The following is a 16,914-nucleotide window of genomic DNA, read 5'->3' as shown; positions in this document are numbered from 1 at the left end:
ATGCATATATATATATAATTAACTTCCAAAGCTTAAATGAATCAGAGCAGATAAAATTATTTTAAGTTAAAAGAATTATAATAAAACAAAGATCAAATAATTTAGCTAGTATTGCTTTTATTTTAATTATTTTTAAAATTCTTTGTTTCAATTAATTTTACAAAGAACATCTATATAAACTTATTCAAATCATATCCTTGGCTTACTGTATATTTTCCTCAGCTTTGTTTTCTGCCTCCCTATACCTAATCACAATTAGAAAAAACTCTTAGTTTTACAATAAAAGAAAATGCATCACAAGCTAAAATTAAAAGTGGGAAATGAAAACAAGGAAGTATAAATTAATGAGTTCAAATTCTTACATTAATGTGTCAAGAAGTATCTTCTTAACATTGAGCATGTATATCTCTGTATTTATTTATTTATTTATTTATTTATTTATTTATTTATTTATTTATTTTTTGGCCCAAAAGACATACTCACTGGTTGTTAGGGTTTATTCCTGGCTATGTACTTAGGGATCACTTACCAGGGACTGAACCTGATTTGGCTGCATGCAAGGCAAGTATCTTACCCACAGTACTATCTTTCTAAACCTTACTATCTCTTCCATTTTTATATTTCTATATCTGCGGATTAATTATTGAAGCACATGCAGGCATATTGGACTGTTTCTCAGAATTTACTCCAGTTGCAATCATGAAAACTTCAGCAGTTATTAGAAGATTATTAAAATTCGTGAGTTATAAAAATACAGCAACAACAACAAATGGGTGTAGGTTTGGCTTTTTTATTTTAAATCAATAATATTTGAATTAAGAAGAAAATTGTTGATATTTAAAGCATTGCTCATTTTCTAGACCTATAAATTATGGAGGAAATAAACAGGAAAGAAAGTAAGGTGCTTGCCTAGCAGAAAGTAAAGCTGGGTTCAGTCCCAGTTCAGTCTCCTATGGTATACTAAGCCCGGTTAATATATATATATATCTGATCACATACCCAGAAGTAAGCGCTAAGCACTCTAAGGTGTGATTTCTAAACAAAACAAAATCAAACAAGAAGTGACATTTTAAATAACTTTGCTAATAAACATATTAGAAACAATTAGATGAATTTTGAATTAAGAATATATATTAATTATATATCAACATATATATAATTTCCTATAGCAAGTATATAAATGTGTGTATATATAAGAATCCAATTTTTTAATGTGAAATGTGCTTATAATTTCTCATAAACCTGACATAGATAATACATTTACAAATAATGGTCAAACCTGGGCCCGGAGAGATAGCACAGTGGCATTGCTTTGCAAGCAGCCGATCCAGGACCAAAGGTGGTTGGTTCGAATCCCAGTGTCCCATATGGTCGCCCATGCCTGCCAGGAGCTATTTCTGAGCAGACAGCCAGGAATAACCCCTGAGCACCGCCGGGTGTGGCCAAAAAAAAAAAAAAAAAAAAAAAGAATGTCTACTGTTAGATGTATCTTTTCATATGTTTGTGTGTACAAATATGTAAAAAAATGGTCGAAATTATCAATTTAAATGTTTTTTGTGTCAGACAATTAGTGTTTTTCTCATTTTTATGGTTTCATCTTAAAATGTATAGAATATGAACATGTAGTATTTTTGAAATTTACAATGCTTTAAAATTATAATTTTTATATTTCAGTAGTAAGACTTTTCCAGTCTCTTACTCCTGGCTCTGTGTTCAGGGAACATTTCAAACAGGCTCAGAGGTCCATGTGGGATACTGCAGTTGAACCAAGCAGGCCATTCTTAAATAAAGTATCATACCCACTATTCTAATAATCTGGTTCCATATTTTTTTTATTTAGTAAAAGTGAGTGAATCATGCTGAAAAATCAAGTAAAGAATAAAAATACCAAGAATATAGACATGTGAAGATACTGTTGCCTCTTCTGAATGAACCATTAAATCAATGTATAAAAAGAAAGCATCCAAAGCACCCCTCATTCATAAATGGTAACCATTATAAAACTATTAAAAACAAAACAAAACATTTTAATTTTATAGATTAAGTTTCTCTTTGATAGAGATCTATAATTAGATATAACATGTGGAAAGCTTGTTTTTATTTTCTTATTTTTGCTGTTCAGTCTGATGCAAAATGGAAAATAAAGTTATAAAGGGAAAAAACATTACTTACTCTTGTTGTGTAAGCAGCTTCTGGGTCATCTTCTAGAACACGTGAAAGTCCAAAATCAGAAACCTTACACACCAAATTGCTGTTGATTAAAATGTTCCTCGCAGCGAGGTCCCGGTGAACATAGCCCATATCAGAGAGGTACTTCATGCCAGATGCAATCCCTCGAAGCATTCCTACGAGCTGGATGACTGTAAACTGGGCGTCATGTTTCTGAGAAGCATTACAAATATTCAGTTGTTGAAATTGTATGATCAGTTGTTGGCTCTTTCCTAAATCTGTAACTTGGCTACACTCATCTGTATTGAATGGTAAATTTTTGGTTCTGAAATGTCCCACCTAACAAAATTAGGAAGTAACTGGCTGTACAAATATAAAACAAAATAAAGAAGTAGGTATAGTTTGAACTTCTTTGTAACAAGAAGTTATATTGTTTGAAATCAGGGCAGAAATCCAAACACAAGCAGAAGAAAATAAATAATAAAAACCAGAGCAGAGATCAACAATAAAAAAAACAAAATAATACAAACAATTGATAAAACCAGGTGCTTTTTTTTGAGAAAATATACAAGATATAGAAACAGTTGGCAAGACTCACATAGAAAAATATGAAAATATTCAAATAAATTAGATAATAATAAAAGGAAACAAAACCGCAAGAATCAAAGACAACCTGAGAAGATATTATGATATACGTTATTGTTAAGCTAGAGCACCTGAAGAAATGGACAAATTTCTGCAATGAGGAGAAAGTAAATAGCCTAAGCTTTCCAATCACTAGTAAGGAAATTGAAATATTTATTAAGAAAATCCTCAAGAATAAAAGTTCAGCACCAGACAGGTTTAGGTATGAGTTTTATCCAATAGTCAGAGAATAGTTACTACCATTGATCTGAGACTCTTCCAAAATATTGAAGAGATGGGAGTCCTCCCTACTACCTTCTATGAAGCAAAAGTCACTCATGTTCATCCCCAAAGCTGACAGATATACTACCAAGAAAGAAAACAATGGGCACATCGCACTGATGAACATTGATGCAAAATCCTTAACAAATTCTTAGCAAACTGAATCCAACAACGCATCAAAAAATTTTGCATCAGGACCAAGTGAGTTTCATCCCAGGGATGCAAGGATGATTCAATATATGCACATTAAGCAGCACCATACATCATATAAGTAAAAGGAAGGATAAAAGATCATAACAATCATTGCAGAGAAAGCATTTGACAAAATCTAACACCCATTCATTATGAAAACTTTAGAAAAGGAAACATTCTCAGGATAGTAACAGTTATTTATAAAAGCCCATAGCCAACATTATGCTTAATGGTAAAAATTGAGCTGACATAATACTCAGCAATTCCTATTTTGGGTATCTATCTCTAGGACAGAAAAGCATTCATTCAAAAGGCATAATGCTTTTCATTGCTACACACAAAACAATAAATAAAATTTGAAATCAAACTAGATATCCAACAACATATGAATGGATCATGAAGATGTGATAAATATATACAATGGAATACTACATAACTGTAAGAAATGATGAAGTCATTAATTTTTAGCAACATGGATGGAATTGGAAGATATTATGTTAAATGAAATAGGCCAAAAGATAAAGGATAAATAGAATAACATCATTCTATGTGATATTTAGAAAGACTCCATGAAGAAATACTAGGGATATGGTAGTTGTTTCGAACACCTGGTAGTTGTTTCGAACACCATTTGGCTCCAGAGTATAGTAAGGAGACAGAAAGAATATGAGTGGAAGCAAAAAAAAAAAAAAAAAAAAAAAAAAAACAACCCACAAATATGAGAGGGTAGGGTCTAGGGGTTGAGTGGTCTCAGATGCATTGGTAGTGATAAAAATAAAGGAGAGAACTAAATATTCCCCAAAGTCAACAACAATATAATAAAAATACCCAAACTTTAACATTATAAACTTAAAATGGGTCTGTTATTTTGGCAGACTTGGAGGAAAGGGAGAGTGATATGGGAAGCACCTGGGGAACATTGGTTGAGGGAGGTCAACACTGGTGGTGGGATTGACCTTGATTCACTTTATATGAAACCCAACTATAAAGGACTTTTTAAATCTCAATAACTTCAGTAAAATTAAAATTAAAAAAGGAATATAGGGGCCAGAGAGATAGCATGGAGGTAGGGTGTTTGTCTTGCATGAAGAGGATGATGGTTTGTATCCCAGTGTCTCATATGGTGCCCTGAGGCTGCCAGGAGCAATTTCTGAGCATAGAGCCAAGAATAACCCCTGAGCACTGCTGGGTGTGATTCAAAAACCAAAAACCAAAAAAAAAAAAAAAAAAAAAAGGAATATAGCTATGGATGTGCTTCCTTGATTATAAGAGGAAGAGGCTTGGGTTCCAAGTCAGAGCACACTCACACACACAAACACACACACACACACACACACACACACACACACACACACACACACCTACATAACATTTCCCAGTCACATAAAATTTAGAATTTTATCCATGATTATATTTAGCATAGATATGACCTATAAATATAAATATTTTATGTATTTATTTCTATCAATCTATCTGGTATCTATCTCTCATAGTGTTTAATATTACTATGAACATAGGGCAGAAAGAACCATGATGAATAGGCCTATGTTCTTTTTATTTCCTGTAGAACTTTGTGATCAATGTTCTTCACTCCTCAAAATAGTTTCATTTCCTTAAAAATTTTACTAAAATAATTAAAAACTGAAACACCAACATTTAAATATTGATATATACATTTATATATTGATATGCATATCACAAACAAATTATTTTAATTTAAAATATTTTGGTACAATAGCACAGGATTATTTTCAGACTAGCTTTTACTAAGTAACTGATGTTCTATCTTCTACCAGTCGTAGAGTATCCTACACCAATATATATATATATATATATATATATATATATATATCTTTAAAACTTAATTACTTATTTATCCACTGATATATCTTTTAAAAGTATAATGAAGGTTAAAGAAAACTTCACAACTATATTTTAACAGTATGAGTCAAATATTTAAATGCTATAAATTTAAAAAGTAATTTACCACTATTTGCTATTTTATCCCAGTAAATTTTAATTTTACTTTAAAGTTTCTTTTTAATATTTATTGGTGTATTAATAATTAAAATTATTGGCATTATCAAATTTTTGTAGTAATTCAGCCCATTATTTCACCTGGCTCTGTGCTCAAAAATTGCTCCTGACAAGCTTGGGGGATCATATGGGAATCTGGGGATCGAAACCAGGTTTGTCCCTGGTTGTCTGCATGCAAGGCAAATGCTCTACAGCTGTGCTATCACTCTGGCCCCAGCAGCCCATCTTTATAAATACACTCACAAATATATGCCTAAAATAAGATAAATATAAAAACATGTAAATTTATCTACTTACACGTAAGAAACTGTCCAAGGAACCATTTTCCATGTACTCTGTGACAATCATCACTGGTTTACCTATATATAGTAAGTAAAATGAACCATTGTCATAAATATAATAAATTTATATGTATATACATATTTACAGAGATATATGCTAGGTGTTTTCTTCTGACCAAGAGCAGTTAAATAAAATTCCCTACTTTCAAGAATTATGCTCAAGAATTTAGAAAAACAATAATGATTGTGGTTTAAAAACTGTCTATCAAGAGGGAAGTTTAAAGAAGGGAATGAAAGCAAGGGAAAGGAAAGGTAGAAGAGAGAAGGGAAGGGCAGAAAAGGGAAGGGAAAAAAAGGGAAGAGAAGGGTTCCAAATGGTTTCATGGGGATCATTCTTTGATAGAATTTTACCTAGGCCGCCTGCATGTACAGCAAGTAAGTACACCATTATTGGATTTATTTTCCACTATATAACTACCTAACTATATAAGGTCTGGTCTAACTCTTGATTAAGTACTACTACAAATACCTCAAGAATATTTTATGCACCTATGTAATTATATATAAAACAAACATAATACATACATATATATTTGTTATATTGCAAACCCATGAAATCAAGTGTTTGACGGCTGAGCTATAAATCAACCCAGTTTTAGATCTTTAAACACTTATCCATGAAACTCATAATATTACAGAGGTCCATTATTTCTGGCAGAATGAACTAGAAAATTGTTTCTTTTTTCCTGATGCTTATATTTCTTAGCTAAAATTTTTCTTTACTTATATTTTTTTATTTTATTAACATATACTTTCATTTACAATGAGTAAACTTTGTATGTTATAGAAAAAAGTCTTACAGGTCAATACCAGTCACTAAGTGCCAATAATCTCTAAATTCACCCACTGATTTACTTCTAGACTTTGGCAAACTTGTCATACCCTTTGCAAACTCAGTTCTGTGGTAAGAATCTATGAATTTATTTTCATTGGACTATTGTATTTTGTTATATTTGTTTGTTTATTTGTTTTTATATCTCATGTAAGTAAGATCATTGTTGATTCATTGATTAATTTGCTTGGGGTGTTTTAGAGAACATTCAGATACTCAAGGTCTTATTTTAGTCTGCACTTAGGGATCAATTTGGGTTATTAATAACAGGCCATATTTGGTGAAAATGATCAAATAAGTAGACTATGTGCAAGTGAAGTACCTTATCCATAAAGCTATCACCACATTCTCTTTAGAGTTAGCTTTACAAATTTTAATTATTATACTGAAGAGTTTCATCATGGTAATTCAATAAATTCCAAATTCATTAAAATGCTGAATTTCGGGACTGGAGAGATAACAGAGTTCACCTTGCGTGCAGAGTTGAATATTTTCCTCCAACCTGCAGAAGTTTGTACTTTGTTATAATACATTTATTTGCTTTTATTTTGCTTTATTATCATTTCAATGGAGTTGAATCACCAAAGATGTAACTAAAACCAATATAAGGTATTTTATATTTTATGCTTTCAGGTAAGAGTCACACTGTAATTCATTTTTAAAAAGATTTAAATTAAAACATTATTAGTTATGCATACAGTTTGGTACCACTAAGATAATATTTATTAAAGTTATTTAATATGTAAATCTATTCCAAGACATACATCTTATTTGTTAGAAGTGAGACAAATAAATATTTGAATTCTATGAAGTTTTCCAGTTTATATAATTATAAACTAGTTGATCTGATAATATCTGAAAAAATATTTTGCCAAAGCCTAAAGACCTTAGAATTTATGTTTTTAAATTCTACATATATTTGACTTGATTATTTATGAAGAAAGAAAACTTACAGCATTTCCATATGAATATCTATATCTTCCAAAATGATAAGTCAAAAAGCCTTAAGACTATTTCCAGAGGCTGAACTAAAATTAAATGTAGTATAAAAAATTGCATGAACAAATAAAATCATGAATTGCCATATTATCCATAAATCATTATTTCTATATGTTGTAGTTAGCACTCTTCTATAAAGAATAATATGCTATCAAAGTCAATTTAGTCCTTAAATACAGTCACATAAACTTTACCTCACACAGTTACTCTAAATTACAGTGGACAGTTGTTCTATTTGTGCACTACCTACCCTTTGCTTATCATTCTTTTCCTTCTGGCTCTCAGCCTTATGACCATTTCATTTCTCATTAGCATGTATAGGAGAATGTTTGGGTAAGGAAATAAAAGTAGTTGAAAAATCAAACCATTCAATTAAGTCAAAGCCCCATGAACATTCAGAAATCAGATCAGGCTACATTGAACTATAATTTTGGTATGTATTTATAAACACATCAATTAAGATGGACAAAACTGACCATGTGGTTTGTATTAACTTCAAAGTTTATCAAACCCAACTGTACAGACAGAGAGTAAACAGAATCATAAATAGTCTACCTTGGAAAACAATACCATTTTCATGATCAAAATCACAAGGGTTAAAGTAAAAGGAAACTCTAAACTAGTAATAAAAATATGGTTCAACATATATCAAATGTAATCGGAAATTATTCTATAAAATTCCTGTTTATCTACACATGATTCAATGTATCTTCAAATTTGCAGGCTCTGTCATGTGAATCTTCATTTTATAAAAGATACTACCTCTTTAATATATATATAGAATATAGGTATTATAGATACTATGTATATGTATAGTAATATATATATAGCAATTGACATGTATTGCCCTCAAAATCTTGAAGCAAAACTGAACGAACACAATAAAATCCATCATTTTTATTCTGACTAACTAAAATCAAGGTTAAGCAAAAATGAGAAAAATTACAATTTGTATGGGCTGAAGCAATAGCACATTGGGTAGAGCATTTTTTGGAAGAGGCTGATCCTGGTTTGATTCCTAATATCATATATGGTTCCCCAAACCTTCCTGGTGTGATCCCTGAACTTAGAACTTAGAACTTAGAACCAAAAGCAACAGCTGAACACTGCCTAGTGAAGCCAAAATCAAAATAAAATAAATAAGGTAAAATTTTTAGTGAAAATTTTCCACTCTTAAGTCATTTGTAAGTATATATTATTGCGATTTTTCATAATCAGGTGTTAAGGATAATTTGGTCAGTTGCAATCAGTTTCTCTACCTGTACACAGTGGATCAGAGGTGTTACTACTCATCGAACTACTATGCGATGATAGGATAAATGTGATTCAAAATATCAAAGAATGTCAGATTCTAAGCTCTCTCTCTAATCACAAAAATTCTCTTTAAAAGAAGAGTAAGATATATGTCATGTTGAACTAGGTTGGGACTGTGATCAAAGGCAGGAAAGGCCTTCTTACAAGCGGCCACTCCTATAAGGATAACTTTAACCTGCTCGCCAAAGTAACCCTAAATATAGAATCAGTGTAGGTCTCAGCACCCCTTCCCTTGGGGAGAAGAGCACTCATCAGGGTCCAACACTTGGCATGTTGTAACAAGACCCTGCCCAACCCTAGGCCAAGTTAGTTGGTTTGGAAAACTGCACTTAATGATCTGCTAATGGTAGTTACCTTCACTTTTCTTTGTTTAAACTTTGCGCACAACTCTGTCTCTCCAATTGGCCAGGCCCTGATTGCTTAGTTGTTTCACTGCAGTAGCTCCTGGAGGATTTGTGTGTGGCTTTGCACATCTCTTCTCTTCCCTCCCCACTCCCAGTTGCTCCTCCCCGAGCCTGGTCCAGAACATCCCCCAAGATACTCTATCAATGGCAACAGGACCCTGAACAATAAATAGTACAGCAGGTAAGACAATTCCTTGCACAAAGTAACCCCGGTTCAATCTCTTGCATCCCATACCCCCACCCCACCCCCCGCCTCAGTGGCAACAGAAGTATCATTCGTTATTACAGAGTCAAGAATAACTTTTGAACATCCTACCTATCAAGCCCCCCAAATCCCTAACCTCCAAAATTTTTATAGCCAAATATTTACATTTTACAATGATCAAATATTAGTTTTTGATAAACATGAATAAAAATAGTCATTTTTCAAAAAGTCCTATAGGATTGTGAAATACTTATGAAGCAAAACATTTTAAATAAGATATAAAAATAATTTATAAATAATAAATTACCAATAATTTAATTAGGATTTCCAAGGAAATACCATTCACTCCTATTATTGCATCTTACACACATTATGTCTTATTTTCGAAAGAATTAAAAACACTATGAGTCGCTTTTGTTGTATCATTTAATCTTAATCTAGATGAAAGCAAAAATAAATCACAAACTGGAGAGTAAAAATTCAAACTTTTTAAAAAATATGCTTGCCTATTTCAAGGTTATCATTTTTATTGTGAAAGTTTTTATTTTAAATTTCATATACCTATATTAACTCAGAAGTATATTGTAATGAACTAATAAATTAGAATGACTTTTCTGTTGGTTTCCTATTGGATCACATAAAAATATATGATCAATTTTTCCAAATTTCATTTTAATCAAGAAGTTAATTGTCTTGTTTTATTACATCCGTTGTTCTATGAGTTTATGAGGTCAAGGGAAAACTATTTAATTTGTACTTCTAAATTGACACCTAACAGAGTGACAATTAGAATTGATAAGTCTAACATTTTAGAATAAAGTCCAGCTTTCTCTTCAAAGCCAGGGTATTGAAATAATTTTTGCATTCATTCTTAACCATCATTATTTAGTAACACATCAGATATTTAATATTTATCTAAAAACTTATTTATAGTTAATATTAAAATCACATTAATTTACTTTAGGCAGTAACAATTTTGTGCTTGCTTATTTTACTCAGAACTGATTACAGAGTAAATATGATGATGATTTAAAGAATTCTGAATTTCTGATTTTTACATTAATGGACAGCTTAGATTTTTTCTTTACAGTCATGTAATTTTTATAGATTTCTTGTCAAATTTTAAAGGTGCTAACTTTTTGTATTAAATTTAAGATTTTTTACCATATTATTGTCTTTTTTTCTATTTTAAATAATTGTTCCAATATTAAACTATTTCATTTAATATGTATGTTTAGGTTTGCTTTTTTATTGTTACTGTCTTCAGATAGTTTATGTTTAAATATCAGGTACCAACTTAAATTCTTATCATATACTAAATTTTGTAATGATGTTGCAACTTTTTGTTTATTTTTTTGACTGGGGCACTCACTCAAAGATATTCTGGAGTTACTGCTGGTTCTGCACTCAGGAATTGCACCTGAAAGTGCACCAAGTACCAAATGGGATGCTGGTGATTAAACTTAGGCGGCTATGCTCATGGCAAACTACCCTACTCACTATACTATAGCTCCAGGCCCTATTGTGACTTGTTTTACACGTGACAAGTTATGACTTTATAATGATTATGTTATGAAGTTTTGTTTATACTGACCTACTATTTTCCTTAGTAGTATTCTTGACTGACTGGTACTCTAACATTCTTTTTTGCAAGTGAGGGTGATTCCCTTTGTCCCATTTTTGCCAAAATTTGTGTAGAGATTATTTAGACATACTTCAAAGAAGTTTTTATTTCATCTTCAATTACAATTTATTTGAAGGTGAATGTTTTTTAAAAGTTGTCACTTAGAGCTTACAAATCATAAATAGTTTCTACTAATTAACATGAATTTATTCTTTTTTTTAATTTTTTTTTTGTTTTTTTTTTGGGCCACACCCGGCGGTGCTCAGGGGTTACTCCTGGCTGTCTGCTCAGAAATAGCTCCTGGCAGGCACGGGGGACCATATGGGACACCAGGATTCGAACCAACCACCTTTGGTCCTGGATCGGCTGCTTGCAAGGCAAATGTCTGTGCTATCTCTCCGGGCCCATGAATTTATTCTTAAGAATTATCAAAAATCGCTCCTACTTAAGGCATTGGGCAAAATGCAAAACACATCTTTTTATAACTTAAATATGTCTAATGCCTTCAGGAGGGAAAAAAGAATGTTTGAAAACAGATATTTTAGAGTCTAAGAGATAATAAGGGGGTTAGGCAATTAATTGCCTTGTATCTGACAAAACTATGTTTGATCCCTTGTACCACATTTAGGTTTGAGAGCAACACCAGGAGTAATTCCTTAAAAAAGGTGGAGTAAGCTGTGGTTTATTTGCATACAACCCAATAGCCACTCAAGAAAAATATTTAAATGTAAAAATAGATTTCTCTGCATTATATTTTTCCCTAACATATTCAATAGAAATATTCTTAGTTTTACGGATATAGCAAATTTCTAGGCATGATGTGAGCATGTTCAGAAGTATGGTAATTAATATAGAATAATTATACTTATTAGTATTTCTAAACATTTTATAAAACAGTTAATAGTGGGGAGAAATGTTTCAAAACAAGGGCACAATAGTTTTCTTAAAAAACAAATAACACAAAAGCAAAGATTTTTCATTGTCTTTAAATAGTGTTATCCTACCAACATATATTTCGTTGACATAGGAAGATACAAACAAATGATTCAAATAACTAAGTTTCTAGTGTGAAGTTGACACTAACTTTATAGATTATAAGAAATTATTTTATTTTATGAATATGATATTTACCAATAATGTGAGGTTAGAGTAATGGACTTGATTACTTTTCAATTTCAGAAAATGATCCTCTCATATAGCAACAAAAAATACAAAAAAAATACAAAACAAAACAAAAAACCTCATCTATTATAGCCACTTTTCATAGGGGAAAAGTGACCAATGAAAAAACTTGCAGAGTTTGAATAGCATTTGACTAATGGTGTGATGACAGAAATAGCAAACATTTGCTAAAATCAAGTTCCATCCTTAAGTTTTGAACTTCAACTAAAATTGATAACACATGTTAATGCCAAGTTCTGAGTAGAGACACTGTCTGGAACTTTCTGCTACTTTGAAGATCAGAGACTCTCCCACCTTCTCTTGTTTGACTATCAGACTCAAGCCATGGCATTACAACTGTTTATGGTTCAATTTAGATAAATGAAAATATAAAGACTGAATAAAAAAGTTTCTCTGAATCATTTCAAAATGATAGTATGGCCAGGTTTTCAAAGCCATAATAGCAGTACTAAAAATGATTATTTTTATGAATAAAAGGATTGTTTTGAAGAATTTTATTACATATTTTAAGATTAATTGTTGAAATCTCAAACTTATCCAGAAGTTATAGCTTATTTTTAAATGAATAAATTAAACTTAAATTATTATATCTTTAATATGCCTAGGAAAAGTGAGTAATATCTATACTATGTCTTACAAATATAGACAGTCTTTATGAGTTGCTAGACTTACTTTGGTTTCAGAACTAGTGATATGGATTAAATATAAAATTATAAAACCACTTATTAATCTGGTTATTTATAGCTTCCATTTTCTTCATTAAATATAATTGCATTCACTAAATTATAAGCTTTATACTCTTATTTTGTTTTACAGAATTTTTGCAGGTAGACTGTTTTAGAAGTCATATATTCATTGGAACCTATAATAATAAAACAGAAATTTTGTTTTCTTTCTGTTTTCAATTAATCTTTTGATAATTTTGTGTTATCTATATGCTAAATACAACATCTAAGCTTAGTTATAGGCATTTGTTTTTGTTTTAGATATTGCAGGCTCTTAAGACTCTTAAATAAACAATACAAGGAGTCAAAAATCTAATCTTAGTCTGTTTTTCTACTTTATTGATATACTGTAAAGTATACTTAGGTCTATTATTTATTTATGTGACTATTTAGCCAAGGATATATGAAGATTTAGGTTCTCACTTTAAGAACAAGGCAGTACATTTAAACCATAGAAACAGTTTTAAATCTACATTGAGTATGTTAATGCACATGTCTAAAATTTTACCAGTCATTTTATACTTACTGTGTTGGTTTTATTTTATGAATTTTGGTCCTGAGTATCATTTTATGAACTACCATAATTAATATTTTGAGTATTGACTTTTTATTCTAAATAAAATGTGCAATAATACTTATGGTTCAGTGGAATTTATCATCCATTTAGGCTATCCATAATCTTAATTATAATCTTAATATTCAATACACTACTCACTTTTATTTCCATCTCTATATCTCTCATTCTGTCTCTAATACTTCTGTCTCTCTCATTTGTAGGTTTTAGAGAAAAAAAACTGTTCTTCAATAAAATTATTATATTTTCACTATAACATTGTTGCATTATGACTAAGATACAAGTTTAATTTGAATTACTGGTCACTAAATAATGTCTGACCTTTTGAAAAATCTTTTATGCTTATTGTAATATTATTATAAGAGTATTCATAATTAAGTTACTAAAGAAAAACTCAAGTAAAATAACTTTAAAAGATAAGACTTTATTTTTGGACTGTGCTCAGGACTGTTCCTGGTTCTGTACTCATGGTGGGATTTTGGGGATCTTATGGGGTTTGTGGGATAAAACTTGGACTGGTTGCACAAAAGAAAAGCATGATACCTGCTTTATTGTCACTCCAATTCCAAGAAAGCCATTTTATCTCCACAGTTGGGATAGGGAATAAAATAGCCTAATAGCTTCTTTTTAGCTTGAGACAAACTACTTGTTCTTTACAATTACCATATGAATAAACATTATTACAATGATCATATCTCACAGGGTAATTGTGGAAACAAAATAATATGCATATTTCAATAGAAAACACAAGTAGACATGCCACTTAAACAAACTTGTGGAAATTTAGAGTTACTAGGGGAATGGCAACATAGGTAGAAATTATTTTTCTCTCCTAGTGGAATTTGAATCTCAAAGGGAATTACTTGGAGGAATGTTATGAAAAATAAAAAATAAATATTTATTGACTAGAAAACAGAGTAAGATATACTAACAGAATTCTTCATATATCAATTGCATAAATTCCCCCAAAGATAAAAATGGATTTTAAATTCTTACTTCTACTATACATATTTATTCATAAAAAATAAAAAACATTTTGGGGCCGGGCGGTGGCGCTAAAGGTAAGGTGCCTGCCTTGCCTGCGCTAGCCTCAGACGGACCATGGTTCGATCCCCCGGCGTCCCATATGGTCCCCCAAGCCAGGAGCGACTTCTGAGCGCATAGCCAGGAGTAACCCCTGAGCGTCACCGGGTGTGCCCCCCCCCAAAAAAAAAAAAAAACATTTTAATAGTATTATAAGTAGTGTATAAGACTTTTAAAGAGTACAAAGAAAACAAATACCTCTTACAAGTAGTATCAATTTACAGCATAAGGTTCAGTTCTTCCACAATGTAAATATCTTTATCCTATATATTATATATAAAAATTTGAGTGGAAATGAAAGTATATTTCAATTATGTTAAGCTCTTGTGAGACATAAATTGCCTTTTTAGTCACACTAAAATGAGAAAAGGTATTAGTGCCATTTGGAAAGTGTTGCATGTAATGTTAAAAAAATCATTGTGAAAATGATAATGTGTAATGTCTGCTGGTAACCATAGAATATGTAAATGTGGTGCCAATGAATTATCCCCTAAAGGATGCCAAATTTCCTGCCATATGTTGTCTTTCACTCCAAGGAGTTTGCTGCCAATTTAGCTTTTTCTTCATCCCATGGTCCAAAATCTTGAAGAAGGAAAAAAAAAAAAAAAAGAATAGGAAAAAAAACCCAGAGCATTCTCAAGAGATTTTTGTTGGGATTGAAGCCAAAAATTACATATCAACCTTATGGGCTCCCTATTGGGCCTGGCTGGAGAAGCCATCATGGAAAAAAGTTCACATTTCTATTCTAGCCTGTGAACCAGTGTTTCCCCAAAAGCAAAAAACCCACCTGGGACACTAGAGCAGAATTATTTGAAATCCATAGAGAACCATGAAAAGGCTTTTGGTCCACTATAATCCCAGTCTTCACAGCCCAGAAGCATTTCCCAAAATGTCCATAATTTTGCTTAAGCCAGTGGGGGTAAAGATTTAAAAGCATAAATGAGGCTGGTGAAAAATAAAGTAGAAGGCAGCTAATAGGGAGCTCCCAGCAGCTCCTGTCAAAACTAAATCAATGTTTTCTTCTGGCTTTTTTTTCTGAACAAATCAAAATAACATAAAATTCCCTACATACATCTTTTCATTTAGCTTTTATTAACTATCTTATGGTCCAATGTACTATTCCTAATTTTTGTAAGTTTTTAGGATCATGAATATCAGTGACAAAATTGATAATTTTTTTCCTATTCTCAAGAAAAATCAAGTTAATTATAAATGGGTCATTTTTGCCAGACTGAGAAAAGAGAGTAAAAGTCATAAATATTAAGTTTTTCACTCAATTTGCCATACTCAAAACTCAATCTTATTTTACTTACTTTTAGTAACTACTCCTTCTAGTCGAATGATGTTAGGATGGTCAAATTGTCCCATGATGCTGGCTTCTCCAAGAAAATCTCTCCTCTGTTTGTCTGTGTAGCCTACTTTAAGGGTCTTGATGGCCACTGAAATCTCTTTTTTTGAAGGAAGTTTTAAGCGACCACTGCATACCTCTCCAAATTCACCTGTTAAAGTGAAGAACAAAATGATCTTATTGTAAGGACTCATATGATAAAATTGATGAATAAGTAGTAATAGTAATTTTTATCTGGTTTCATTCAAGCTATTGATAATATTGACATTGAAAATTTACATTATAGAATACTAAATGATACTTTGAGATTAAAAAAACTCAGGATGTTCTATGTTTAGTAAAAGAGGGATCTACCCCAATACATATATCATATGTGATAAAAGAAAATTTTAAAAAGATCTTTCATTTTTTACTATGCATACCTACTATTTCCTCAATATAATATTATTTTTAAAAAACTTTATTGATTGATTAAATAGTGGGCCACACCCAGCCATGCAGAAGGGTTACTTCTGGCTGTGCATTCAGAAATCACCCCTAGCAGGTGGACATTTTTGAGATGCTGGGAATCAAAGCCCGTTTCTCTTGGGTTGGCCACATGCAAAGCAAAGGTACCACCGCTGTGCTCTCTCCAGCCCCTCAATATAATCTTATTAGCAGGTACTTAAGAAATAGGGTAATTGCCTCACGACCCACCTGAGTTCTATCTGTAGCACCCTGTATGGTACTTAGAACCTCTTCTGGTGTAAACACTGAGCACAGACCTTGGTGTAGGCTTTGAGAACTAGGTTTTGCTCAAAACCCAAATTAAGTAAATAAAAACAAATCAGCACAAATATTATGGATGTGGCATCACATTTGATTTTCTAATTCATTTTAATAAGTTTAATTTTGCCAAATATTTGAACTCTGAAAATGAGAATGAAATAAACTGCTATCAATTAATTTCCGGATGTGATGGTATGTTACATATTTCTTA

The 16,914-nt window shown here is 31.4% G+C and overlaps 1 protein-coding gene across 1 annotated transcript in view; it reads right to left on the bottom strand.

The window, feature by feature from the left end:
* EPHA3 (EPH receptor A3) overlaps window positions 1-16,914 on the bottom strand; it is a 350,090-nt gene that overhangs the window by 36,204 nt on the left and 296,972 nt on the right. The window contains 3 exon segments of the mRNA XM_049785721.1: window positions 2,173-2,382; window positions 5,602-5,663; window positions 15,901-16,086. Coding sequence (XP_049641678.1) covers window positions 2,173-2,382; window positions 5,602-5,663; window positions 15,901-16,086 — 458 coding nt within the window.

Source organism: Suncus etruscus, chromosome 13 (genome assembly GCF_024139225.1).
Source record: "Suncus etruscus isolate mSunEtr1 chromosome 13, mSunEtr1.pri.cur, whole genome shotgun sequence".
Lineage (NCBI taxonomy): Eukaryota > Metazoa > Chordata > Mammalia > Eulipotyphla > Soricidae > Suncus > Suncus etruscus.
This window is presented reverse-complemented; position numbering and strand designations above follow the sequence as displayed.